Source organism: Plasmodium gonderi (assembly GCF_002157705.1).
Source record: "Plasmodium gonderi DNA, contig: Chr07, whole genome shotgun sequence".
NCBI classification, from domain to species: Eukaryota; Apicomplexa; class Aconoidasida; order Haemosporida; family Plasmodiidae; genus Plasmodium; species Plasmodium gonderi.
In genome coordinates, this window is record NW_021628932.1 from 1,040,931 (window position 1) to 1,067,158 (window position 26,228).

At 32.2% G+C, this 26,228-nt stretch overlaps 5 protein-coding genes across 5 annotated transcripts; 2 read left to right on the forward strand and 3 right to left on the reverse strand.

Moving 5' to 3' along the window:
* Window positions 1-368: 368 nt before the first annotated feature.
* Window positions 369-2,339, reverse strand: PGO_072160 (thioredoxin reductase 2; the record flags this gene model as incomplete). The annotated part of the gene is made up of 1 exon (XM_028687089.1): window positions 369-2,339. One exon carries the CDS (start codon window positions 2,337-2,339, stop codon window positions 369-371), a length of 1,971 nt encoding a protein of 656 aa, XP_028542890.1.
* A 3,182-nt stretch (window positions 2,340-5,521) lies between these two features.
* Window positions 5,522-7,531, reverse strand: PGO_072170 (RNA-binding protein; the record flags this gene model as incomplete). The annotated part of the gene is made up of 6 exons (XM_028687090.1): window positions 5,522-5,606; window positions 5,966-6,063; window positions 6,313-6,400; window positions 6,583-6,689; window positions 6,959-7,063; window positions 7,406-7,531. 6 exons carry the CDS (start codon window positions 7,529-7,531, stop codon window positions 5,522-5,524), a joined length of 609 nt encoding a protein of 202 aa, XP_028542891.1.
* Window positions 7,532-13,146: 5,615 nt separating this feature from the next.
* On the forward strand, window positions 13,147-17,147 carry PGO_072180 (patatin-like phospholipase; the record flags this gene model as incomplete). The annotated part of the gene is made up of 2 exons (XM_028687091.1): window positions 13,147-16,725; window positions 16,947-17,147. 2 exons carry the CDS (start codon window positions 13,147-13,149, stop codon window positions 17,145-17,147), a joined length of 3,780 nt encoding a protein of 1,259 aa, XP_028542892.1.
* A 1,608-nt stretch (window positions 17,148-18,755) lies between these two features.
* On the reverse strand, window positions 18,756-20,888 carry PGO_072190 (hypothetical protein, conserved; the record flags this gene model as incomplete). The annotated part of the gene is made up of 1 exon (XM_028687092.1): window positions 18,756-20,888. The coding sequence occupies one exon, from the start codon at window positions 20,886-20,888 to the stop codon at window positions 18,756-18,758; it is 2,133 nt and encodes a 710-aa protein (XP_028542893.1).
* Window positions 20,889-22,853: 1,965 nt separating this feature from the next.
* On the forward strand, window positions 22,854-26,102 carry PGO_072200 (hypothetical protein, conserved; the record flags this gene model as incomplete). Its single annotated transcript, XM_028687093.1, has 1 exon — window positions 22,854-26,102. The coding sequence occupies one exon, from the start codon at window positions 22,854-22,856 to the stop codon at window positions 26,100-26,102; it is 3,249 nt and encodes a 1,082-aa protein (XP_028542894.1).
* Window positions 26,103-26,228: the final 126 nt, after the last annotated feature.

The window sequence follows — 26,228 nt, forward strand, 5'->3', positions numbered from 1 at the left end:
AATTTGTTAACCTAGCGACTCGTGTTCTATTCAAAAATATTCATTTAAAGCGTTTTCTGTGATATTTATCACATATTGAATGTAAATTTTTCGTGCAATGGATGAATCATGGACCCAACTTAACGTCATAATGCCGTTATAAAATGGTGTAAAGGGGGGAAGATCGACCATTTGGGACTTCAAATAGAGTTACACACGTATATCAAAAAGGAAAAAAAAAAAAGTTAATAAAAATAGATGTAAATATATATACATATATATATATAAAATAGTAAATTATTAAGTACACACGTGCGTTGGTAAATGGATGGAAAAAAAAAAAAAAAATGAGGGAACGGCTTCCCCACCACGGCAGAAGTTTCTTCCAGCTAGCCGCACTTGCCACCACCGCACCCCCCTTTCGCGGCATAGGATAAGCCAGACGACAGTGTGATGGACAGGTTCATAAACGATTCTGCATCTGTTGGATGAATACCAAGGCAATTGTCAAAGTCGCTCTTTTTGGCCTTTAGTTTCAAGGCTAGGGCCATTCCTTGTGTAACTTCACCTGCATTTGGACCAACATAATGAAATCCAACAACCCGATTATCCTCATTTTTTAAACAAACAAGTTTTGCCAGACAAATACTACTGACATCTGTATCGTATTCATCCTTTTGTGCTCGAATATGCTTCTCCCTATGGACTGCAGATATTTCTAAATTGTTAAATTCTTGAAGAAATATTTCTACATTTGATTTTCCAAATACTTCGTATGCTTTTTCTTCTGAATACCCACAGGCCCCATATTCAATAGGGGTATATATAGATGTAGGTACAAACGTATAGTCCATAACTTCTTCCGATTTTTTAAACAGTCTTCTAGCTAAAATTTCTCCTGCTTTAATAGCTACAGGTGCAAGTTCAGGTACATTTTCTACTACATCTCCCACAGCAAAAATATTTGGTACATCCGTACAGCTAACATCATTTGTTATAATTTTGTTTATATTTTTATTTACCTTGATGTTCATTTGTTCAAGATTTAGGTGTTCTATATCTCCTTTTCTTCCTGTTGCATACATCACACAATCGAACACATCGCTCGTTCCGTCACTGAAAAGGACCAAAATTTTCTCTCTTCTCTCGGGTGCTGATTCTACTGCTGTTTCTACTTTTTCCACTTTTTCCACATTTTGCGCACTTTCCGCACTTTCTACAACTTTTGACAATTTTGTTGGAAGTACCCCATACTTAAAAACAACCCCTTGTTCTTCCATGTAATTCTTTACCTTCTCTGCACATTGAGAATCAAATCCTCGTAAAACAATGGATCGAACAGATACAGTGACGTCGTAACCTAATGAATTCAGAAAACCTGCACATTCTAAGGCTACATATGATGCACCTACAACTAGTGTTTTTCCTGGTTCTGTCTTTAAAGAAAATATGTCATCTGAAGTTATGGACAATTCTTTCGCGCCTTGAACATCTTCAGGAATATAAGGTCTACAGCCTGTTGCAATAAGTATATATTTAGATGTAACGAATTCTTCTTTGGACATATCTCCTTTTAAATAATAAGATACAGTATTTTTATTTTTCAATTTGGCCAATCCATTAATATATTTGACTTTGGAAGATCTGAGTCCTGTCATATAGCTAAAATTTAAAGAACGTATATGAGACTGAACAGTGGTAACTAACTTCCCCCAATTGTGTCTTAAATTATTGTATGACCATCCATATTTATTAGAATCTAATTTAAATATACTACCCATATTTCCTGCATAATGCATTAATTTCTTTGGTACACATCCTACATTAACACAAGTCCCTCCAATTCCCCATTTGGTTCCTTTATTACTTGGTTTAACATAATCGAATAGAAGAACCTTAGCCCCATGTGCTGCTGCTTCTTTTGCTGATGCCATTCCTCCTGGCCCTCCTCCGATAACTACATAATCGTAATCATATTGAAAGTTACTGTTATTCTCATCAACATGTGTTGAATTCTTTATTTCGTTATTTGTCATTGTATTAACATGTTCAGACGGAAGATCATGTTCATAATTTTTTTTTGTATTTTTTTCGTTATTCATTGTCTGTTCAGAAATAGATAACTCAGGTGACCCGAGCCTGTGATGAGATTTACACAAACTTGCGTATTTTATTTGATTGTTTGAATGGGAAATGAACTTATGAAAAATCCTACTTTTTTGGATTACTTCTTCTTCTTGTCCTCCTTCTTCTCTTCTGCTATGAGCAAATGCTTCTACGCTAGTTATGAAACGTTTCTTTAAGATTTCAAGCTTCTTGAATCGACATATGGTAAGGATGCTGATACATGCCTTGTTCATAATTTCTTTATTTTTTTGGAACTTGTCCTTGTGTCCATTTACAAAAAAAAAAAAAAAAAAAAAAAAAAATCACGTGTACACAAGCTTTTTAAGCTTAAACTTAAAATTCACGTGACAGTAGTATAATGTTTTTTCTGGAGAAGGGAATGAGGAGGGTACCAAAAAACCTCCATGAATTTCAGAATACTCATACGAAGGTGGAGAAAGAACTTCGCAACAGGTTTGTATTAATATATATAGAAGCGGTCCAAAATGAGCAAAATTTCAGAACTTCTATTTATATTTTCTCTGCCTAGTACTACATACATGTCTCTCTTGATGGCATTTCTCATCATCTATTGCACGCATTTTTTTTCAAGTATCGCACTTGTGCACATTGTACATCGGGTTGAGCTCTTTGTTTAGCTTCACTTTGCTTTGCTATGCTGTATTTGCATTGTTTTGATATGTTTATTTGCTTTATTTTACTTATTTATTTATATATTTGTTGTTTACTTTAATATTTTATTTTTTCCAACTCTGAACTGCAAAATGATAACACAAAGGAGTGCACTTTTTTTTTTGAAAACTCAGCTGTAAGTTTTTTCTCGTATAAGAAATAACTGTTAGGGAATTTACATGAGCCCACGAAAAAAAGGAGAAAAAAAAAAAAAAAATTCTTCGAGCGTGTGAGAATGTTGAAGCACCTGAATATTTCAATATGCTAATATTTAAACATGAGCAATCACAATGGAGGTAGATAACAAATCAAGGCACACAAAACTGCACACTTTTTTATAGACCCCTAGGGAAAACGAAAAAAAAAAAATAAATAAATAAATCGCCAATTTTAATTTCATTCTTTTTTCAAATACATCATTTAAAATAATCAAGGAGGAGTAGGGAAGTATGAGGGGAAGGGAGAAACCAAAGGCGTAGTTAACATATATATACATACGTACATAGGTATGTAGGAAATAGTCCCCACTACTCATTTTATTTGTATTTTCCTATCGTTTCACAAAAATTGTTCAATCATTTCAGAATATTTTTTTCTAAATTGTCATTAACTAATACAACACCTCCATCACCCTTCCCCCGCACCATACTCTCATTTTTTCAAATGTGTCTCCTTCGTCCATGTGCCTTTTCTCAGAGAAGAAAAACCTGGTAAAAGGCATGTTACAAAAAAAAAAAAAAAAAAAAAAAAATTATAGCATGTATAAGGTTCGGCTATGCATGAAAGAAAATGAGAAATTTACCCCATTGTGTTTTATCATTTTGTGTTTTATTTTTGCGTTTTTCTGTGTGCTTTATTTTTTGCGTTTTTCTTTGTGCATTTTTTTTATTCGGTAAGCAAATGTCCACTACAAAAGAGAAACACTTCAAATGTGACAATGTAATATCTCAGATTTAAGTCTTCTTTAATTTCCTTTTGGAAAAATACATAAATAGACAAAAATTGTCAAAGCGTAAGATGTAAGAGTAAAGTCCTCGTATAAACTGTGTTTATAAAAAATATGTGCACATATTTTAAGAAAAAAAAAAAAAAAAAATGGCACATTGGAACTCTTTCCAAATCTGCAAAACAAAACACGTCTTCAATGTTATGAGATTTCAATTGAAGCTTTAAAAAATTCACCACAGGAGGAAGGAGGTAATAAAATCGCATTAAAATGCGCACGAAATAGAGTAAAACAAAAAATAAAAATAATAAGAGAAAACAGAACATAACAGGACAGAAAAGAACAAATGAAGACTCGTATCTCAAACACCGAGAAAGAAATTAATCGTGTTGCACCCTTGATATAGGTCAGAGAACATACACAGCAAACTTGTTATTCTTTTGTGATTGTTCTGCAACATTCTTCCTTTTGCCACGATTTTTTTTTAGTTCTATGTGGAAAGCAAGGCTTCTGATAAAATCGTTGTAACTCTACTCGAAGAATTTGCCATTCGGTCATCTTTGCCATTCGGTCATCTTTGCCATTCCGTCATTTGGCTATTCAGCCATTTGGCTTTTTTTTTTTTTTTTTTTTTTAACTCGTGACATAAATATATGCAAAAATAAAAAAAATAAAAAAACACCCATATTTGATGCTTAAAAGTGTTGTTAAGCATGATGTACATATATTTAATAGATGAACACATGTGTTGTAACCCTTATTTACATACATGCGAATTTAAACACATGTGTGTAATAAGAAAGGAGGATTGGGGTCTCCCGCCCCAAAAAAAAAAAAAAAAAAAAAAAGTAATATGAAATAGATAACTTATGCATAATGGAAAAGGTAAAAGAAAAAAAAAAAAAAAAAAAAAAAAAAAAAAAACACCTTTTATCATTCAAAATATTCAGAATGCATAGGTGCACACAAAAACAGGGTGTCTACAGACACGCATGAGCAATGTATGAGTATCTCGTTTCGTGTGCATGTTGATAAAACTGGATGCTTTGAAAAGACGGTGAAAATGAAAAAGACGAGAAAATGAAATGAAAAAATTATAAATTGTCACAGCAACAATAAAAAAAAAAAAAAAAAAAAAATTAAACGAATCAAACGATAAACCTCAAATATAGTTGCAAACGCAAAGATACTCAGGTTCATTAATATGAATGCACAAGGGGTGTTTGTAACATCCTTAATCGAGAGTGCATGTGATGAAGGGGGCGAGGAACGATGATGTGTTATTAATATTTTTTTTTTCCTTTTTTATTAATATTTTTTTTTCCCTTTTTAATTAATATATTTTTTTCCCTTTTTAATTAATATTTTTTTTTTCCCTTTTTAATTAATATTTTTTTTTTCCCTTTTTAATTAATATTTTTTTTTTCCCTTTTTAATTAATATATTTTTTTCCATTTTTAATTAATATTTTTTCCCCTTTTTATTCTTATTTGTTCTTATTTGTTCATATTTCTTATTATTATTTAATCTTATATATTTTTTTACTTTTTATTTTTCACTTTTCATTTTAAGTAATCGCGTGGAAATGCAAATATGGATACTTAAAAAATAAAAAGAAAAAAAAAAAAAAAAAAAAAAGGGGGGTGGGGGAAAGCGTGAAGCGTCGTGCAAATACATACATATATAAGGGTATATATATGTATGAATATAAAGTGGGTATGTTTTTTAAAAAAATAAAAAAAAAATTGAAAACACTACAAAATGAGGGGGTGGGGTGGGTAGAGCTACCAAACTAATTTATGCTCGTTCGTAAGGATTAGTAACGATTTTCTTGTATGATCCTCTTCCTCTATAAAATGGTCTAAAGCTTGGTTGTCTAAGTCTACAAAAAGTGAAGGGCATTTATTGTAACAATGAAATAGTATGAACGATAAGGAACCCCAATACATATGCTCTTAAAATATGTCTCAGTATATCTGCTCTATACACATTCACATATATATGAACATATACGTATATATATATATATATATATATATATATATATATATATATATATATATATATATATATATATATATGTTCACACTTTGGAAGGGCCAAAAATATATACAATCAACTTTATCACTAAATGTGTGGACAAACATAAAAATGGTTTTCTATCCTTAAATAATTTCCAATTTTTTTTTGTTCTTTTTTTTTTTTTTTTTTGTCATTTTAGATATGTGTATGTATATATACCTCCCTCTTGGGCCCAAACTTGGTTTCATTGATCGCCCCCTAAATGGACTAATTTTGGGTCGATTGAATCCTGGGATATTTCGTCTTTTACTGCAAACCTGTTGTGATTTGAAAGGAGAATAAAAAAATATTTTATACATTTTCTGGGCATATAATGGCATATATGTGCTGAGTCGTTTTCATCGCTTGCATCGTTTGTGTCGTTCGCTTCGAGTTCACCAAAAGACGTGGGCACAAGCTAAAAGGCCCAAAGTACCAGCTTAGTTCTACAGCCTCAGTTAACAACTGAGACATAGACTCAAATGGAAGAACGGCTGAATAAAAATATCTGAACATCCAGCGCATACCTTAATTTGCCTTTTCTTAAAAAAGGATTCAGAAAGGGATAAGGCAGTTCGTACGGAAGACGCATCGGCAAATTCGATGTATGCATATCTGAGTGGATGTAAAGGGGTTAAGATATATGTGCACACGTGTGTTGTATGAAAAGATGCAAAACTTGTCTGACATGTCGGTTCACAAGCGCATACACATAAGTACATATGCACATATATACACAAATAAAGCATGGTAAAAAAAAAAAAAAGAAAAAGAAAATTACGATAAATCTCTATTACCCCTTTGAATGCCCAGTATTCTTATTCACTAAAATAGTTACTCTATTTATAAGACCACATTCAGAAAAGAGAGATTGAAGTTCTTCTGGCTGGGTAGAATAGTCCACCTGAATATATCATAAGGGGGGAAAATGAAATCCAAAAAGTGATGCGAAATAGGATATAGTATAAATGCGAATGTGAAAAAAAAAAAAAAAAAAAAAAAAAAAAAAAGGTGAAAATAAAAAGACTGTGAATGGGATGATGGTGGTTATAAGAGGATAAGAAATGTAGTTAAACGAGCGTTCCAATTTTCACACTATTGGATATGTTCATAGGATAACATGAGATCCCTTTTTTTTTTTTTTTTTTTTTTTGACTCCTTTTTGATTTTTACATTTCCCACAAAAATGGATCGATTGTTTATTTCCTCCTGTTCCATCTCATGAGAATCGAGACCACCTGACTGGTTCATTTGCATCTCTGCGCCTTCGTTCATCATCTACACAAGAGGAAAGGATTGATATGCAAATAGGAAATTGAAAAAAAAAAAATAAAGAAAAAGGTGATTTCTGAGAATTGATAAAAGAACAAACAAAAAAACAGCAAATATGATGTGCAATCCATCTTCTTGTACATACAACACTCATCATTCGCTTGAAACAACATATCTATCATTGCAAAGCATAGATATTAGTGTGACGAATGACATAGGAAAAGAAAAAAGAAAAAAAACAAAAAAAAAAAACATAATTCAAAATGAAAAAAGATAAATGCAGAAAAATGAAGCCATCATATTATGTAATGGACGAGATAGAGAAAAGTAAAACTCGAAGATTCTAACCTTCAATTTCTGTAAATCGCTAAACTCCTTATCGATACTATTTATGTCGTCAACTGGGACCTTGAAATTTCCACCGTCATTTTTCCCCTTCTCGTGATTCACTTGATCTATATTCATTTGTTCCATTTTGTTTTGCCGTATTTTTGTTTCTTCGTTTGTTAGGCAATTTTTTCTGTATGTTTTTTTTGTTAGGCTATTTTTTCTATATATCTTCTTTCGTTCGTTTGTTTTTTTTTTTGACTTATTTTATAATCTTATCCTTTGGGAAAGTGTTTAAAACATGACAAATCGATGGGGGGGGTTTATATTAAAGTTACTTTGTGTTGTTGCTAGGAACACAGAGTTGCTGGAGATCGTGAAGAGTGCGCCTTCTTCTGTATGTTATATCTTTCTGGATATATATATATTACGTATATTTTATTTTGAAATGTACATATGGGTGTGTGTTTTCTTCATATGTACTTTTCTCCATGTGCATTTTCTTCATATGTACTTTTCTCCTATGTACTTCAAGCACTCTGTAGATATAATATGATCCACAAACTCGAATGTAGTTTTGAGAGATGGAAGTCTCTCCTTCATATATATAATTAAAAAAGTGTATGCGCAAAAAAAAAAAAAAAAAACCTTACTATGTAATACGAAATCTCTCGTATGTACTTGCCTTTGTATGTACATATTAAAACAGGAGGAGAAGCGTGTACGTAAACGTACGAAAATATGTACTTTAATATAATAAATATATACGCATACATGTATTAATTTAGGGGAAAATGAAAAAATGAAAAAATAAAAAAATGTAAAAATGAAAAAATGTAAAAATGAAAAAATGTAAAAATGAAAAAATGAAAAAATGAAAAAATGTAAAAATGAAAAAATGTAAAAATGAAAAAAACATAAAAAGTATATGTTACATGAGGATGAAGAGGCATTAAAATGAGGCTAACTGATTTTTCATTTTTCTTTTGCTTAAAACGAGGAAGAAATTTGAAATCCTACGGAGAAAAGAATGTGGGAAAAAAATAAAAAAAAAAAAAAAAAAAAAAAAAAAGAAAATAGTGGATACATATAATTTACTCCATATTATACAATAATGATATTCTCTTAAAAAAATAAAAATATTTCGTGCGCTTCATTTTTTGGTTTTACAAAAAACGCATATAGGAATAGGAGGTTGCAAATGTTCATATATTAAATACCAAAAAAGTATTCGAAAAAAAAAAAAATATACATGTGCATGTATATGTATATATATATATATATATATATGTACATTCATACATTCTCATGCCTTTATTTAAGGCATGTTTACACTGGCCATCGTTACAACTTGGCACAATTCGTGTATATCCACGAGGCCTTGGTTCCGCCTGAAAATTTCCGACATATTAGTTCATCCTTTGCATGTCGCTTTTGTACCTATGCCGATCGTTTCTATGTATATATATATGACTTGCTCTGCTATGGGAGGCCAATTATATGCATACCTACCACCCGTTTTATGAAACACGTTATTTTGCACTTGAGGGGGGGTGGTGAGGGGTATGCTTTTTTCTCCATCCTCAGCATTACGAGGAACCTGCAAAAGTGCCACCAAACATATGCACACTTTTTCCATTTTATATCTCACAAGAATAAGCTCATAAAAATACCTCTTGTTAATAGTGGACATAAATCTGTGTTATCCATTTGCACACATTCTCAACGGTGTGCGAAGTAATGAAATCGAACAATTTTTCCCCTGTGACATAATATATAATATATACAGATAGGTTACATAGGGGGGCACATGATCAGTCATATTTATACATGAATTAAGCGATTGTTAATAAGAGATCATTTGTGTATGTCCTTATTTATGTATCCACATGAAACACACAGAAACAGACGCGTCCACACAGGCACACACGAGGAATATACAGTTCATCTTATGACAGATAGAAAATTCATCCTACAATTATTGATTTTAAATGAATTTGAGTTGCACCTGGTAGGTTGTTCTTATATTCGCCTTCACATGTACATGTGCTTTGACAAATATGCTCCATTACTTTATAACACGTGGAAAAAATCACTTAAGGATGCCATTTTGAGTAGCACAAGGATCGTAAGTATTTTTTCCATGATGAAGTTGCAATAGTAGTTATTGTATAACCTCTGAATCCTTTTTCCTTTTATTTATTTTTTTTTAATTTTTATGGATAAATAAAGTGTAAGTAATTTATAGTTCGCTGCTTTGACGTGGCAGAAATGATTGAGAGAACACATAGAGGAGGAAAATACTCACAATTATAGTTAACTTTAATGTTATATGGCTTATGAGACTTTACGGAATGTCTAAATGGCCTATCATCATTTGCTGAATTTGGTAAACTACCATTTTGTTTTTCCTTTTAATTATGGCCCATGTGACGACGTGTATATATGTATATACATATATATGTGTATACATGACCGAGTGATGTTGTTTTTACCCACACAGAGTAGGATCATATTTGCATATACCCAGAAAAGTTTCAATTATGAGCAACTACATATTTTATGTGTCTGACACGTGGGTTAAAAAAAAAAAAAAAAAAAAAAGTTAAATGCATATAAAAGGGTTAGTTCAGTTGAAAGCAGGAACAAGCCGATGGTAGCGGTGGTTACTTATTCCATTACAACTTTCTATCTATCGTTTTAAAGGTTCCATTGTATGACCAAAAAATGGTGACATGCAAAGGGTATACACATAATAAACAGGTGAAGAAGTAATTCTAATTAGTATCCATAATCACACACAATTATGATTTTATGAAAAGAGTACAATGCCTGACCCCCAAGCAAGGTACCTTTTTTTTTTTTTTTTTTTTTTTTTTGCATATATGCTACAACGGATTTAGAATATTCCCACACAATATTTACAGGCACGATTGAACATACGTGGTAATCAAAGTTTATTCAAAAGGAGTATCTTTTATGATACATCTTGTGGTTACTCATCGTAGAAAATTTCACGATAACGATAAAGATAACATTTATTTTAGCTAAGTGCAAAAATGTACGAGTTGCCTGAACATATGAACAAAAAAAAAAAAAAAAAAAAAAAAAAATATAGTATTAATGTAGCAGACGAATACATGCATATAAGTAAAAAATGGAAGAGGAAAAACATAACAGAAAATGAGGTGGAAAAGGAAAGGGAAAATTAAATGGAAAACAAAATAACTCCACACACATAGTGGGGAGATTAAAGATATGCAAAAGTAATACATATTTTTGTTTTTCTTTTTTCGCCTTTTGATTTGAAAAATGCGATGGGTTATTATGTGTGACGCTCGAAAAAAATATCGCAGCAAACACTAAAAACTGCCAATTTTTATTTATATATTTATTTGCTTTATTTATTTATTTTATCACATTTTTTCGTTGTACATCTTGTGAATTATTTTTGAATTTTCCCCCTCTTTTTCAGACATGCGTTCTTAGGAAATTGCTAGGAGGGCATACTTTATGAGTACTTTTATATATGCATACGTTCGTATGTAAGTACATGTATATAAGTGTAGGCATGCAATCGTTCAGTCGTGTAACCGCGCGATCGTGCAATCGTGTGACCGCGCAATCGTGTAATAACGTAATTGTGTAATCGCATAATTGTGTAATCGCATAATTGTGTGATCGCATAATTGTGTGATTGCATAATTGTGTGATCACATAATTGTGTAATCGTGTATTTTTTTTTTTTTTGCCTCAAGAAGATGATATGTAAAACATTTGGAACCCCCCCCACCCCCCTGCGTCCTACAACACATCAATTAATTTGACCACACGTATGGGGAAAAGTGAAAGAGTGAAAAAACTTTAATAGTTATGTTAAAATAAATTCCCGTCCACGGTTGCAAGAAATAAGAATTTTGCGTGCAGCACTACCTCTAAACCATTCCCTATGCTCATAACATATTCTCGAACTTTCCCCACCCCTCCCACATTGGAAAAATTTCATCGATTCGCATTTAACTGTGTTCCATTTGACTTATTTTGTGGGGAACAGGAGGTCTACACATATGATAGTTTATTGTCAACTTGTCATGTGGATTTATTTACTCCAGGCGTACGATATCACATATATCATCAGCCCAAAATTAAAAAAAAAAAATAAATATACACATAATTTTATGAACCATGTACGCTCATGAGTATAACATTACAAGTGATGAAATACGTTTTTCTTTTTAAAGTCAACTGTGTTGGGAATTTATTATGACATGTGTTGTGTTATTGAATTTGCTGCTTAAAAATGCATATTAGTTTTGCCATTTGATTTTTTTACTTCTTGGCAACTTGTGTATTTATGTCCTTTTTTTTTTTTTTTTTTTTTTTTCGTTTTTTCACCATTTGAATTCAACTCTTTTGGATTCATATCAATTCCTAACTTGCTTTAATTGGGTTTACTTCATCCTAACCTATTTGCTGCTCTTTTTATTTATTTTATTTTATTTTTTTTTTTTTTTTTTTTTTTTCCTTTTTTTTTTTGTTTTTTTTTTTTTTTTTTTTTTTTTTTTTTTTTTTTTTTTTGTTTCTTTATTTTTCCTTTTCTCCATTTTTTTGTCGTCGCCTCAGTATAGTGAGGGAATTATTTTTTTAAGCCTTTACCATCAGAAGACGTTTACAAATGAGCGCCCTTTCCCTAACAGTTATTCCCCTAAGGTATTTTATTGTATATATGGGAAGGTATACATAAGATTCAGGAACATGCATACATAAGCTCTAGAACAGTACTTTCCTTTTCAAGATTTGCAATACAGCATCGTTTCGCAAGAAGTATACAAACACAGCACATGTGTGCGTAAAAAGTGTATCCATTTATGTATGTATTTGTGTATGTATGTACATAAAGCATACATACAACGTCGTACCGATTTTGCAAGTTGAGAGTAATTTGAATACATAATTAAGTTCGTCGCACGTATGTATGTATGAATATCAATATATATGCACAGGTTGCCTGTTTAAAAGTGATTCTAAGGGAGAATTTTTAAGCATAGAAATTATATGTAGGTGATTTTTCCCCCATTTTGCCTTTTGTTTTTTATTTTTCATTTCTTGTTGAATTTCCTTCCGGTTTTGTTGTCCTTTTACTTTTCCGCTCACTTTCCATTTTTTTTTTTTTTTTTTTCTCTATTTCCTTTCATTTTTTGTATCAAGAAAACCGTTTTCATTACACCTTTGTCAAGGTTGTTTCTTGTTTTCTCAGATAATTCATATGTATCTAACAAGGCTCAAAATTTTTGAATTCATTTTTTTCGTTTCAAGTATATTATGTTTAGTAAAGTGTTATTTTTACCATTTTTTTTTGTTTTGCACCGATTTACGATATAACAGTACATATTACCCCCCCTACATACAGCACTTTCTCATAGTAAAGAAAAAAAAAAAAAAAAAAAAAAACATCGGCATCCACCTCCGAATATATGAGCACTTCATAATATACACCCACCTCCGAGCTGCACTTAGTGTCTAATGACCACGAGCATGTTATATGATCCGAGCACATTCGCAATTATGTACTGCATAGAGAAATAATGAGTACACGTGACTTGGATGTACATTTGTGTGTGTGCATGTTTTACATAGACACAAGCTCCATTTAACACATGTATACATTAATATGTACACAAGAAAATATCCACGTATATATGTATATGCATATATGCACATGTATATACCCCCACGGAATTGTCGGCACATGACAGGACACGATGAAAACACCCGAATTTAGTCTAGATTCCTTAAAAAAAAACAGAAAGAAAAAGAAAAAAAAGTTGGGATATGACAAGCTAAGCAGTCACTACTTCTTGAAACTTCCGATATTCATCATCTTGATGATTGTATTTTCATTAAATGCGTTTATATATGTGTTAATAAGGTTTTTCATATTTATTTTTGAAAATATATCATTTTTCATAATAACCAAGTATACGGATTTTTGTAGATGCGTTAGAAAGAAAACAAATGATGGATGGAGAAGATGCATATATGTAGGGAAATGGAAAAAAACAATTCAAAAGAATAAGTATGAACAGAGAGAGAAAGAACAAAATGAGTTCCATGAGAAATATGAAAGCATATTCAAAATCGATCGATTGATGCGATCATGTAATAGTTATAAGGATTACATAAAATATGCATACCGAATGGATGAACTAACTGGAAAAACTGTGCATATAAACGAGAATGATGATTATATAAACATGTATGATGTAAATTTATTAAAAAAAACTACACAAAGGATAAGGAAGAATTTAAGAAACAATGATGTATTACGTCTTTTGGAAGATGTAAAAATTGCTACCTCTCCAACTATAAAAGCGATTTTTCAAGAAAAGTATTATTGTAAAACCTATTCAACACCACATATTATAGTTACAAATTTTATTACTCATGTTATGAGTGGATTGGATTTTATCGAAAGTTATGTGCAACAACAGAAAGAAAATAATTTCAATTATATCTATTCAGATGAATATTTATTAATTAAAAAGTTTTTTAAAGACATTTTTCGACAATGGGGGAATACTGCCTTGTTTCTTAGTGGAGGAGCTATTTTGGGCTTACATCACTTTGGTGTTTTGGAAGTTTTTTTAAAATCATCTATTAATATAAATTATTTTGAGGAATTTTCATTCTGTTCAAGAGAAAAAACTATGTACACTACTTGTGCTGTGAATAATACAGATTCTTATGTGAATCATCAAGAAGTGGATAAGAAAGAAAAACACGTTCAAGGAAAAAAGTTACAACATGTGGAAAATGTTAATAAAAGATATAACATAAAAAATAATGCAGGTCCTGCATCTGAAGGGAGATCCAATATGCAGCGAACCAAACAAGCAAAAGGAAAGATTGAGAAAGAGAAGGAAAAGACTTCCAATTTTTTTGTTCCTAAAGAGAAGACGAGTAAGATAGAGTTAATTAAAAATTTTTTTTTTAGTCCTAAGAAAAGTAAAGAACATTCGGGACATGCCCAAATGATGAATATATCAAAGGATGAAATGAAGACTTTGAGAAACTTTCCATCCGGGAAAGAGAAAACCAATGATTACTCCCTCAGTAGTAGCAGTTCCTCTCTGAGTGATCTTGATTTGGGCCCTTCTAGGTATGAACAAGTAGAAGCAGATCGAATCTGGAGCAAAGGTGTAATCGACAATGAAAGTTATAAAAAGGGCATTAACCATGTTAGGGGGAGTAGCGGCAGTAGTGGCAGTAGCGGCAGTAGTGACAGTAGCGGACACAGAAACAAAGGAAAAGGAACCATTCAAGAGGAACAGAATGAGGAGAGATGTAACCCCAGTTGGCAGAGATCCAACAATACACAGACGCATAAGCTGAATGATCGAAAAGGGAATGGTATGAGGAAAGTCAGTTATGATAGGAGAGGGGAAAATGGAGATGATAAAGTGAGTAGAAATCGTTTCACATTGAATCAGAAGAATAATAAACTTTTGTCAAAAAGTGGAAAAAATAATTTTGTCCCCAATTTTGAAGATAATATACTACCACAAATAATTTGTGGAACCTCAGCAGGAAGTATTATAGCAGCTTGGGTTTGTTCAAGAACAAACAAAGAATTGTTAGAAGAATTTAATATTGAATTTATTTACAATATTGTATCGTGTTTCTCTTCGGAAAATTGGATGTACTCATTTTTTAATATATATAAAAAAGGTAATTTTTATGATATAGACAAGATTGTAACATTAATTCATAATTTATATGGAGATGTAACATTTTTAGAAGCTTTTATAAAAACAAATTTAGTTTTAAATATTACTGTTACAAGAGCTGAATCAGGAAATAATAATTTCTCATGTGATGAAGATGGTCATATGGTTCTAAATTATATGAACTCTCCTAATGTATTGATTTACAGCGCTGTTTTGGCTAGCTGCTCATTCCCATACCTCTTACAACCATTCAAATTATTAGAAAAAAAATATAATAAGGAAAATGTGTACAGACTTATGTCCATTAAGGAGGTTAGTAATGCCAAACTTATTCTTAACAGCAATAGTGCTATTAATCAGAAGAGCAATTGGGGTAAGGCAGAAAAAGAGTCTACTAGACTGAGTGTTGTATGTGGATCTAGTGAACAAATCGAGCCTAACGAATCAAGCGAATTGTCCGAAAAGGAGACCAAATCAAATGCATCAGAAAAGTGGAATAACCATAAGGACAGACAGAATAAAGCAAAAGACAAATATCTTCGGATAGACAAAAAGGTGAATTCCACTGGAGTAACGACGGACATAAAAATGAAGAATGAAATGTATTATAAGGAAAATATTTCCCAAAAGGTTAAGACTCATCAACTTGGGCTACACAAATTGAAGCAAGAGGATGAAATAGCCACACGAGGCGAGAAAAAGGAAGAGTTTGAAAATATCTTAAAAGGGAAAAAGAAAAGCATAGATGTAGCTAGCGATTTTAGTTCTCTGATTTGTGCGAGCGATGCAGACAGTGTGGATGAGGTAGACAATGTGGATGAGGTAGACAGTGTGGATGAGGTAGACAATGTAGCTGAGGTAGACAATGTAGCTGAGGTAGACAATGTAGCTGAGGTAGACAATGTAGCTGAGGTAGACAATGTAGCTGAGGTAGACAATGTAGCTGAGGTAGACAATGTAGCTGAGGTAGACAATGTAGCTGAGGTAGACAATGTAGCTGAGGTAGACAATGTAGCTGAGGTAGACAATGTGAACTGCATTAGCCACGTCAAAAGGAAGAACCCAGACCAAATGCAACATGTTAGTGACCGTTCAGATAAAAAAGAAAAAAGTAAGGGGATAGCAACCCGAGAACATAACACTGAGAGAAGGAATTTCAAAAGTGGTACATATAAAGAGGGGAATTTGGATTACGATGGTTTAAGGAACAAAGGAAGCGAGTGTATCGATATGAATGAAAATAAAAATATAAATTTACTAGACGAGAAATATACAATTATAAACAGTGTACAGTTTAAGAACACATATTTCCATGATGGTTCTTTGAAGAGTGATATTCCTGCACACAATCTTAATCAAATTTTATCTGTCAAATATAAAATTGTTTCACAAGTGAATCCGCATGTGTTTCCTTTTACTGGAGTTAGGGTTCATGGTGAAGCTGGAAAACCCGTCAAATGGAGAGGAAATTCAGGGCATTGGAGAGCAGGTTTTTTAATGTCATCTATGGAAATATTATTTAAAGAAAATATGAGATACATTTTAAGACTCATGGCTTTGCTAGATTTATCTCCCACCATTAGAGGACTCAACGCAGGGTCGATTGCAATGCAGGTAAGGCAAATCGGGATCGATTGACATTCACGTGAACAAGCGAAGTCACCTTTGGAGGAAACTTTTCCACGTCGAGTGATACTTTGAGTATCATTTTGTGTAGCATATGCACGTGGAACGTGCGTGCAAAATGGAAGAACTGTACACAATTGTGCATTCCCCCATTTTCCTTTTTTTTTTTTTTTTTTTTTTTTTTTTTTTTCATCCGCGTATCATTTCAGAATTACAATGGAGATATAACACTGCACCCGAAACGTCTATACCTAAAGCACTTCAAACTAATAAGTGTGTCAAATTATGATGATGTAGAATGGTATATACAACAAGGGAGACAAATGACATTTCAGAAATTACCCTTAATTCTGAATAGAATGAAAATAGAAAAAAAATTGATCAAAATGAAGAAATCCTTTTTATCGTGAAAATTGTTATTTTCCGAATTGTTATTTTCCGAATCGCTTTTTTTTTAAAATAAATGAGAGAAAAAGAAATGTATATAATAAAATGTGCATTTATCTTTTACCTTTTTAGTCTGTCCATTCATTTCCTATTTTTCTTCCCTGCGTCCAATTTTGAGCCTCACATATGTGTTCACGTACGTACGTATGTACGTACGCATGTATGTATTCACATATATACTTAAACTTACACAGTAATGTGAGTGCGCTTCTCCATAATTAAAACCGTCTGCATTGAGTGATCAAGCTAGGGTGTGTGAGGATGAGGAAAATATTCAGTATGGTGCTATTTTCCATGATAATAATATTCTTCCGTTTTCCTCTTTCTTGTTCATTTTTTTTTTTTTTTTTTTGTCCAAATGAGTGAGACTTATAAGAATGTTTCTCTCAATTTTATGCCGTGTCGCTGTGCTAGATTTTGTTTCATTTACTTGCACATCTCGGCTCATTTTTGTGTACATTGTTCTACATTGTTAAGGATATATATATATATATATATATATATATATATATATGTACCTATCTTAGTGTAGTTTGAGCTAATTGTGATTTTACTGATTATGCTGTTGCACACGCTACGTCAGTTCCGTTTGCGTGAAAGCACTTATTCCCACATTTACTCGTAACCACATCTGCTGAGTACTTCCTCCTAATGGATAAGCCTATGCAGTTAAAACAGCTTCTTTCACCTGTTGGAAGCTGATCGAATTTTTTTCTCTCTTTTTTTTCTCTCCTTTTTTTCTCTCTTTTTTTTCTCTTTTTTTTTTCTCTCCTTTTTTTCTCTCTTTTTTTTTTCCCTTTTTTTTTCTCCGTTTTTTCTCCCCTTCTTCTCTTTTTTAGCCGCCCTCTACTTCTTCCTGTACCAACATGTTTCCCAGGTTCTACCTCTGTTTACCGATTTGTGTGCGTGAAAAAAAAAATACTCAACGCTCCTCTAGAATTTTAATTACCAAGGTTGTCTGTTTTAGAAGATTCTGACTTTCCGATTCTAGTTGCATACGTGCAATGGTAAGATTGAATATACACAAGGTGTAAATTCATGTAAATGTACACATTCATAAATTTACATATACTTATCTACACCATCTGCACAAACACATTTTCCCTTTTAAATCATGTCATTGTAAAGTGTTACAAAAAGAAATTTTTGGTAAGATAATGTGCTGATTGTATGGCATAAAAAAAAAAAAGTTTTTGAATTTTTCTTTTAAATGAAATTAGACATACACATCAGAGGAGTTTTGAAAAGGAGTGCCCAGATGATGAGACATATCAGATGCTTATAAATGTCGTAACATTCTGTATTAGACACACTCTTCTATCCATTGAAAATATTTTCAGTGTGTGTTGTTAAAAGTTTATTTAAAAAAAAAATAAAAATAATCTTACAAAAATTTGGCAGTAAAAATATGTTTGTTTACTTCCTTTTTAATAAAAGGGTTTAAAACAGATTAGGAATACTAAAACTTCTGAGGAAAAAAAAAAAAAAAAAAAAAAAAGGTAAGACAAAAGGGTGCAAAAGACAAAAACCTAAGTGATAAGAAAAAAATTAACTACACTCACACATGACTTTTATATATATTGACAAATATCATCTAGAGAAACCTTCAGAATATGGTTATCTTCTATTTGTACATAAGCATACTTCTGTTTTAATTTCTTCAATTTGACTGTTTGTTTATACAGAGATGTATTTTTTTTCGAGTTATAAATATTTCTATGTACCACTTTGCATTTACTCGTCTCATCACTTAAGGTGGTTTCCACATATTTGGATTTAATTTCGATAATGCAAAATGGTTCTTTCTTTTCACCTTTTATCATCCCATGATTATCACTATTATCACGTTTAACTGTTTTTATCAATTCTTTCAAAAATCGTTTCCAAAAGTTTTTACAATTTTGAATGTTCTCGCCTCTACATGCGTGTTCATCACTTTGGTTGCATTCTTCACTTTCGCTGCATTCTTCACTTTGATCATTTGCTTCACTTTCGTCACTTTCTTTCCTTTGTGTCATTTTTCTTTTCATCTTCCACGATAAAAAATCCTTTATTTTTTTCTTAACCATTTGTTTATAAATATTGATATATTTGTAATTTTTGAAAATCAACAACCCAAGAATGGTGCACCAACTGTTCTTATTCTTCCTCCTTTTTTTCTTGTATATTATGATCCCCTTTCTTCTGTAGAACTCATGTACCTTTAAATTTATTTTTACTATCAGTCCTTCGAACATATTATCATACTTTTCATAATTAGAAATCTCCTTCGGGCTGTGATCTCTGTATCTCATTTCATCACACCTCCTTTCCTTATCTTTTCTCCTCCCCCTTACTCCATCCTCGTGCTCTCTATTGTCGTCTTTGCTTCCAATCTTCACCCTTTCTCGTCCACCCATGCGATCACTTCTACTCTCGCTTCTTAGCCCGCTTCTATCACCACATCTACTCTCGCTTCTTAGCCCGCTTCTATCACCACATCTACTCTCGCTTCTTAGCCCGCTTCTATCACCACATCTACTCTCGCTTCTTAGCCCGCTTCTATCACCACATCTACTCTCGCTTCTTAACCCGTTTCTATCACCACATCTACTCTCGCTTCTTAGCCCGCTTCTATCACCACATCTACTCTCGCTTCTTAACCCGCTCCTATCACCACGTCTACTCTCGCTCCTTAACCCACTTCTACTCCTTGCATCCTCTGCTTCATGCTCCCTGATCCGCTGCAAGTTCTCCTTCATCTCTTCCTCTGCACCGACTCCAGTGAATCTAAAATCTCGAGAATGAAAGTTTTCATAAATTTTATCAAAATAATTCTTGTCACTGCACTCCTTGTAGTACTCATTTATGTACTTGTTGTAAATATCTTCGTTATATCCCATTTTGGATAAAATTTTTTTCCCGTAATCCTCAATTTCGATGTTATGTTCATCAAAATCTGTATACATATTCATTTCTTTTCTAAAAATGGATTCCTTTTCGATTTTTCTGAATTTATCTAGGAACATTTTTCTCTTATATGTTAGGTTTCCTTCCGTGATGTTATACTTGTGCATATCTTCACTTTTTTTTGGGTTCTTATAGAAATCGGCTACTAGTTCTGCTTCGTCATCTGTTTCTCCGTTGGATTTTTCCACATCCGCTTCTTCCACTTTTTCCACTTCTCCCACTTCACCCCTTTTCCTTTCTTTACTTTTCTGTCTATCCATTAAACATGTTAGCGATTCATTAGATGCACTTCCTTCGATCCCGATTGCATCTTTTTCTGACACCCCTGCAGCAATTTTATCTTCCACATTAGATATCGTTTTGCTAATGTGGGTAATTTCTAAGTCATGCTGGTTTTTAGCTGGTTGGGTTCTTTCCTTTGCTCTCCACTTTTGTGGAAAATTTAAATAAACAATGTTCTTATTTTGGATTCGATTTATTTTATTCTGCAAGTTGTGGATAAAGCGGGAGCTTGCTTGATCTATATATTTCTCAAATTCGTTACTTGGTTCAGTTATAATTTCTCCATTTCTTATACTCCTAATTTTATGTGCTTTTCTAACTAATGATACATCTTCTTCTTCTTTATTATCTTTTCTTTCAGAATTGTCACAACGCACATTTTCGAATATGTTTAATGTCTTTCTCTTCTTGTTGTTATTTTCACTGTCGCTTTTTTTAAGTTTGATGTTGCATTTGGGCTTACTCTCCTCCATCATCCGGCTGAGGAACCCCAAGATACTTCTCACCCTACACGAGTTGCGTAGTGTTACTTACTGTTTCTGTATGTTGCTGTGCTTGTACATCAGCTTGTTAAGGCAAAATTTTCAAACGGATTAAAATCTCCTTCGCACGATTGAGAATACTTCTAAGGGGTTGGGATTATATCTAGGTAAATTGAGAAAATATTCGTGTAAATGAGCCTCAACAAATTGATGGCATGTCCTTGAAAAGGAACCAATAAACAGTTTAGAAACAGCAAAAAATCAGCTTAGACAAAACCAAGAGTCAGCTTAGACAAAACCAAGAGTCAGCTTAGACAAAACCAAGAGTCAGCTTAGACAAAACCAAGAGTCAGCTTAGACAAAACCAAGAGTCAGCTTAGACAAAACCAATAATCAGCTTAGAAGTAACCAATAATCAGCTGAGGTGTACCCATACAAACCAGATGCCACACTGCACAAATGTCGAAGATATTCGCAGTGAATTTATGCGTAAGTGTTCATCGCCACTACCAACTTTCAATTAATAGCTGTTTTAAAAAAAAATAAAATAAAATAAAAATAAAAAAAATAAAGTAAATAAAATGAAAACGGATTAGTAAAAATACTATCGGGCTATTATGTACACATGGATTATGTGAAGAAGAAATCAGACTGTTAAAGATGGGACCTCAAGGAGATATCAAAAAAATCAATACTCCGCAAAAGAGTATTATTTTGTATCATGTCGAGGTGTTCTTTTTTTTTTTTTTTTTTTTTTCTTTATGTACAGTTACGACAAATATAAGAATGATTAATTAAAAGTAAATGGTTACATTAAGCGAAAAAAAAAAAAAAAAGGAGATTCACTATTCAGTTATTTTATGTAAAATTTAGGGAATAATTCGATAGTACATATTTTTTTTTCCTGAAAAACTTAAAAACATTTCATAAACAAATTTGTCATCTTTTTTTCTAGTGCATGATATGGCACATGAAATAGAACAAAATGACAAGGGCATGAAACAAAACTTTTCAAAAAAAGGAGGAGAGGAGGAATGTAATAAAAAAAAAAAAAGTAAATAAAAAATGCTGTTGTAGTGGCTTGTACCGAGTATCAGATAAGAGTCACTCCCAAGGCGTGTGTTGGTCATGAGCAAAGGTGGGAAAAAAAAAGAAAAAAAAAAAAAATTGTTAAAAAAGAGGTGTTAAAAATGAAGCAGCAAAAAAACTTCTCTGTGTCGCAGAACCATTTCAAAGATCTCATCTCAGTTTACCCGAGGGAGAAATTAACCTGCACAACTTTTTATATGTCACATTTGCTTGTGTCAGGGTTAGAGGGATAAGCTAAAAAAAATAGTTGCAAAAGGAGTGGGGGGAAAAATGCACATATGTATGATTATATGTATGCTTATATGTATGCTTATATGTATGCATATATATGTGCATATTTTTCATTTAACAGAAAACAGCGTCGAATAGGGCCAAATCAAAAGGCCGGTGAGGAAATCACTTAAAATCAATTTTTACGCAAGATTTTTTTTTTTTTTTTTTGAAGTGTGAACTTTTTCCATTTGCAAATAAGTAACCTGAAATGGTGGAAAAAAAAAAAAAAAAAAAAAAGTGGAAGAAACTTTGAATTGAACCACCTATGGGGTATGTGTGATACATTTTATTGTTAAGAACACAAGTTTCAAACCATAGAGATAATCTCAACAAAGTATTTCTGTAGGGACATGACACAAATGGAAGAGTATACATTAAGATGATGAAGGTGTTTATCTAACATGAGAATGTACGTATATTGTTGTATATTTTTTTTTTTTTTTTTTTTTTTTTTTTTTTTTGCGTATCACACTATGTACATGTGTCAATACATGTATGCTTACACGGAAGTATGAAAATATTTCCATGTATGATGAATTTTGTGTAGCCAATCATAGTTTTCTCTCCATATATAAAAACTAAGATATTTTGACAATGATAATAAAGGGATACTTAAAGCATAAGTACAGGAAAATCCATTTCTTTTATGATGTCCGAAAAAATAATAGAAGTTACAAATTCAGCACTGCTAAGTCCTGTGAGACAAAAAGGAATAGTAAAAATAAAAACGATATTAAAAACATTAAAAATGAGACAGATTTTAATAATTTTTATTTTCTATACAATAAGGAAAATGTAGCTGACTTGCTTCATGATTACTATGAATTACAAACTTGTAGTATCCTAAGGAAAAAATCTTCTCGTGAGGAGGTGATAGAGTGCTGCAAAATTTTCAGATATGTGACGAATATCGCTCCTATATTACACTTCTTGAATTCGAAAAATACTTCTGTTCATGGTGGTACAAATAAGAGAAGTTGTCGAGAAGGTCTAAACAGTAGCAACAAGAGAAGAAATGATATAGGAAGTGCAAATAACATTGAGGTGGATAATACAGATAACCATGAAAGGTATAAGAATAATAATGCTAGTACTGGTACCCGTGTGCAGAACCTGAACAGTCCAAACAACATCTATTACATTCACAATATCGAAAAGGTTAAGATAAAAAGAGAAGAACTCATACGAGAGTGCAAAAATAACCCATGCATGAACTTGTTCCTGAATAGCAATATGCACAAATTTGTTTATAAAGTGAAAAAGTGCGACATATGGAATTACAAAGAAAAGGTGATTAATAAAGAGTACATAAATTACTCTAAATTATTATTCCCTCTGACTTACATGAATGTAAGAAGAGCAAATATTGTTTCTGAACCTGAGTATTATTACATGGATTCAAATATCTTTTTCAATTATGTACATAAAAATAATAAGAAGACATTTGTAGATATATTGAAAAAAGTGAACTATAAGTTTCTAAATGGACAAGAAATTAAGAATGTATTACTCTTATTGACGGTTTTACATCACAATAATATTTCCTTATCGACAGATAAAAGTAATGTCGTGAAATGTGCACACAGTACAGAGATTATATATAAGAATGAGGAATATATGAATAAAAAAATATTTCAAGATATTTTTTCCACTATGTATAAATGCATTAATTCAAAGATTAACTCGATTTCCTTTCTCTACCTTTATGATTATCTTGTACTAATGTGCATTAATGAAGTCAAAAATAAAGATGCTTATGTGAATATTGTGAATAAGTTATCTCATTACATGAACTTGATTAACAAAATTAGCAATAACCTTAACAGGTCATGTGAAACGGAAGAAATGACCCTTGGAGATGCTTCGTACGAAATACCTGGTACATCTGCCATCGTGCAGGGGGAAGAAGGTAAAATAAGTTGTGATTCAATCCGGCATGGTGATTCAATCCGGCATGGTGATTCAATACAGCGTGGTGATACATTACAGCGTGGTGATACATTACAGCGTGGTGATACATTACAACATGGTGATGCAATCCTGCATGGTGATGCAATCCTGCATGGTGATACAATCCTGCATGGTGATACAATCCAACTGTGTGATGGAAGTGGAGGAGGCGGTAGAGGTGGCGATGGAAAATCGAGTTTCCATTTCAGCGATTACCCACTTGGTCTGAGAGGAGAAGAGAAGGACGGAGAAATGAGAGGCCAGGAAAAGCAAATTACGAGCAACAGATTAAACACCCGCAGTGGCATTCAGGTAGAAGGAAAAGAAGAAGAACAAGAACAAGAACAACAACAACAACAACTGAACGAAGATTGGAAACCTATGTGGGCAGAAAATGAAAGCAATAATTTTTACTTGAGGAAAGATCACTATGAGTACATAAAGAATAACCTATGGAGGATAAAAAATATTGTAATACATAAGATACTACTAGTATATATAATGAAATATGTATTTAGTCACATAGATAACAATATTTTATACGCTCACTCAGATTTGATCTGTGAAAATTTGGAATTAATACCCCATTATTTGATAACTAATTTTATATTCACCATCGGGACATGTAAGTATGTTGATGAATTCTGCATGTTCATGCTTGCAAAACATGTTCAGAATTATATTCATGTCTACACTCCAAATGAAATTACAATAATTGTAAATACATATGCTGACGCATCTTTAGAAGATGTTAGTTTCTATGAAACGATATGTGATCATATGAAATCGAATTTTGAGAAATTTTCTTCCATCGACATTATTAAAATAGTTCATGCGTTTTCAAAAGTACGGGTGCGCGATATTGAACTTTTAAAAATGTCTTATAAAAAAATAAATAATTATATAGAAGAAAGGGAAAATAAATACGATGCAACGTTTATTCAATCAAAAGGTCTAGACATACATGGAGGAAAGAAAAAGCAGAATATAAAAAATAAATATCAAAACAGTGATAATACAGACATGCCAAATGTGTCAACCAAGTGTACTAGTGATTTCTATAAGCTTCGCATGTCAAATGATAACAATACATTTGTACTAATGCAAGATAAATGGAAAACAAAAAAGAATAAATATATTATTAACAAGTATTTATGTGCATATGCTTTAATTGCAGCTGGGAAATTAGATTATGTGGATGAATTAAATAAGCTATTTATACACTTAAAAAATAGTATACAAAATGAAGGTATTGATATAAGAGGAGTATTATGGATGCCTATGGCAATCACCAGCTTGTTATGTTCAGAATGCATATTTCATTTTTTACCCATTTATGTAAATTTAATTTATAATGCTTTCAAAAAAACACAATCTCCTAAATTACTATCCCTATTAATACGGAGACACAGCATTTTACTTCACACAATCGAAACAGACATTATTCCAAAAAAATATATCAGTAAAAAAACCTTAAACAATTTGTTCTATATTTGTAAAACGAAAAAAGATAACTCAAAGGAAAAGATATTTGTTCCTGATAGCTCCACCTTTCATATTGAAGTATCCAACTCGTTGTTATCACTAGACATTCCACACAAAAAGGAGGTCAATATTTACCCTTTCACAATTGACATTTTTATTAACAGGTCAGGCGATTGCACGCAAAACGGTATGCACACAAATTTGCAAAACAAAACAAAAAGCAACGAACACAAAATGGAGGACCCATCCTGGCGTAAGAAGAACCCTACTCTCGATACAATGGAAAGTCAAAAGAAAATATGTATGTATGACGAGGATACAAGCTTTGAACATACATTTGAAACGAAGCAGGTTAAGAAGAAGTCCAAGAACAAGAACGAGGTGTACACATACGTGCCGTTTTCATAATATATATACCACCTTGCCTCCTAACGGTACTCTTATGACATCACATGAATATGTACATACGCTTTGCGCCCTTCTTCTACCTAGTATATGTAATAACTCACTTATTCTACATTACTTCTCGTCTTT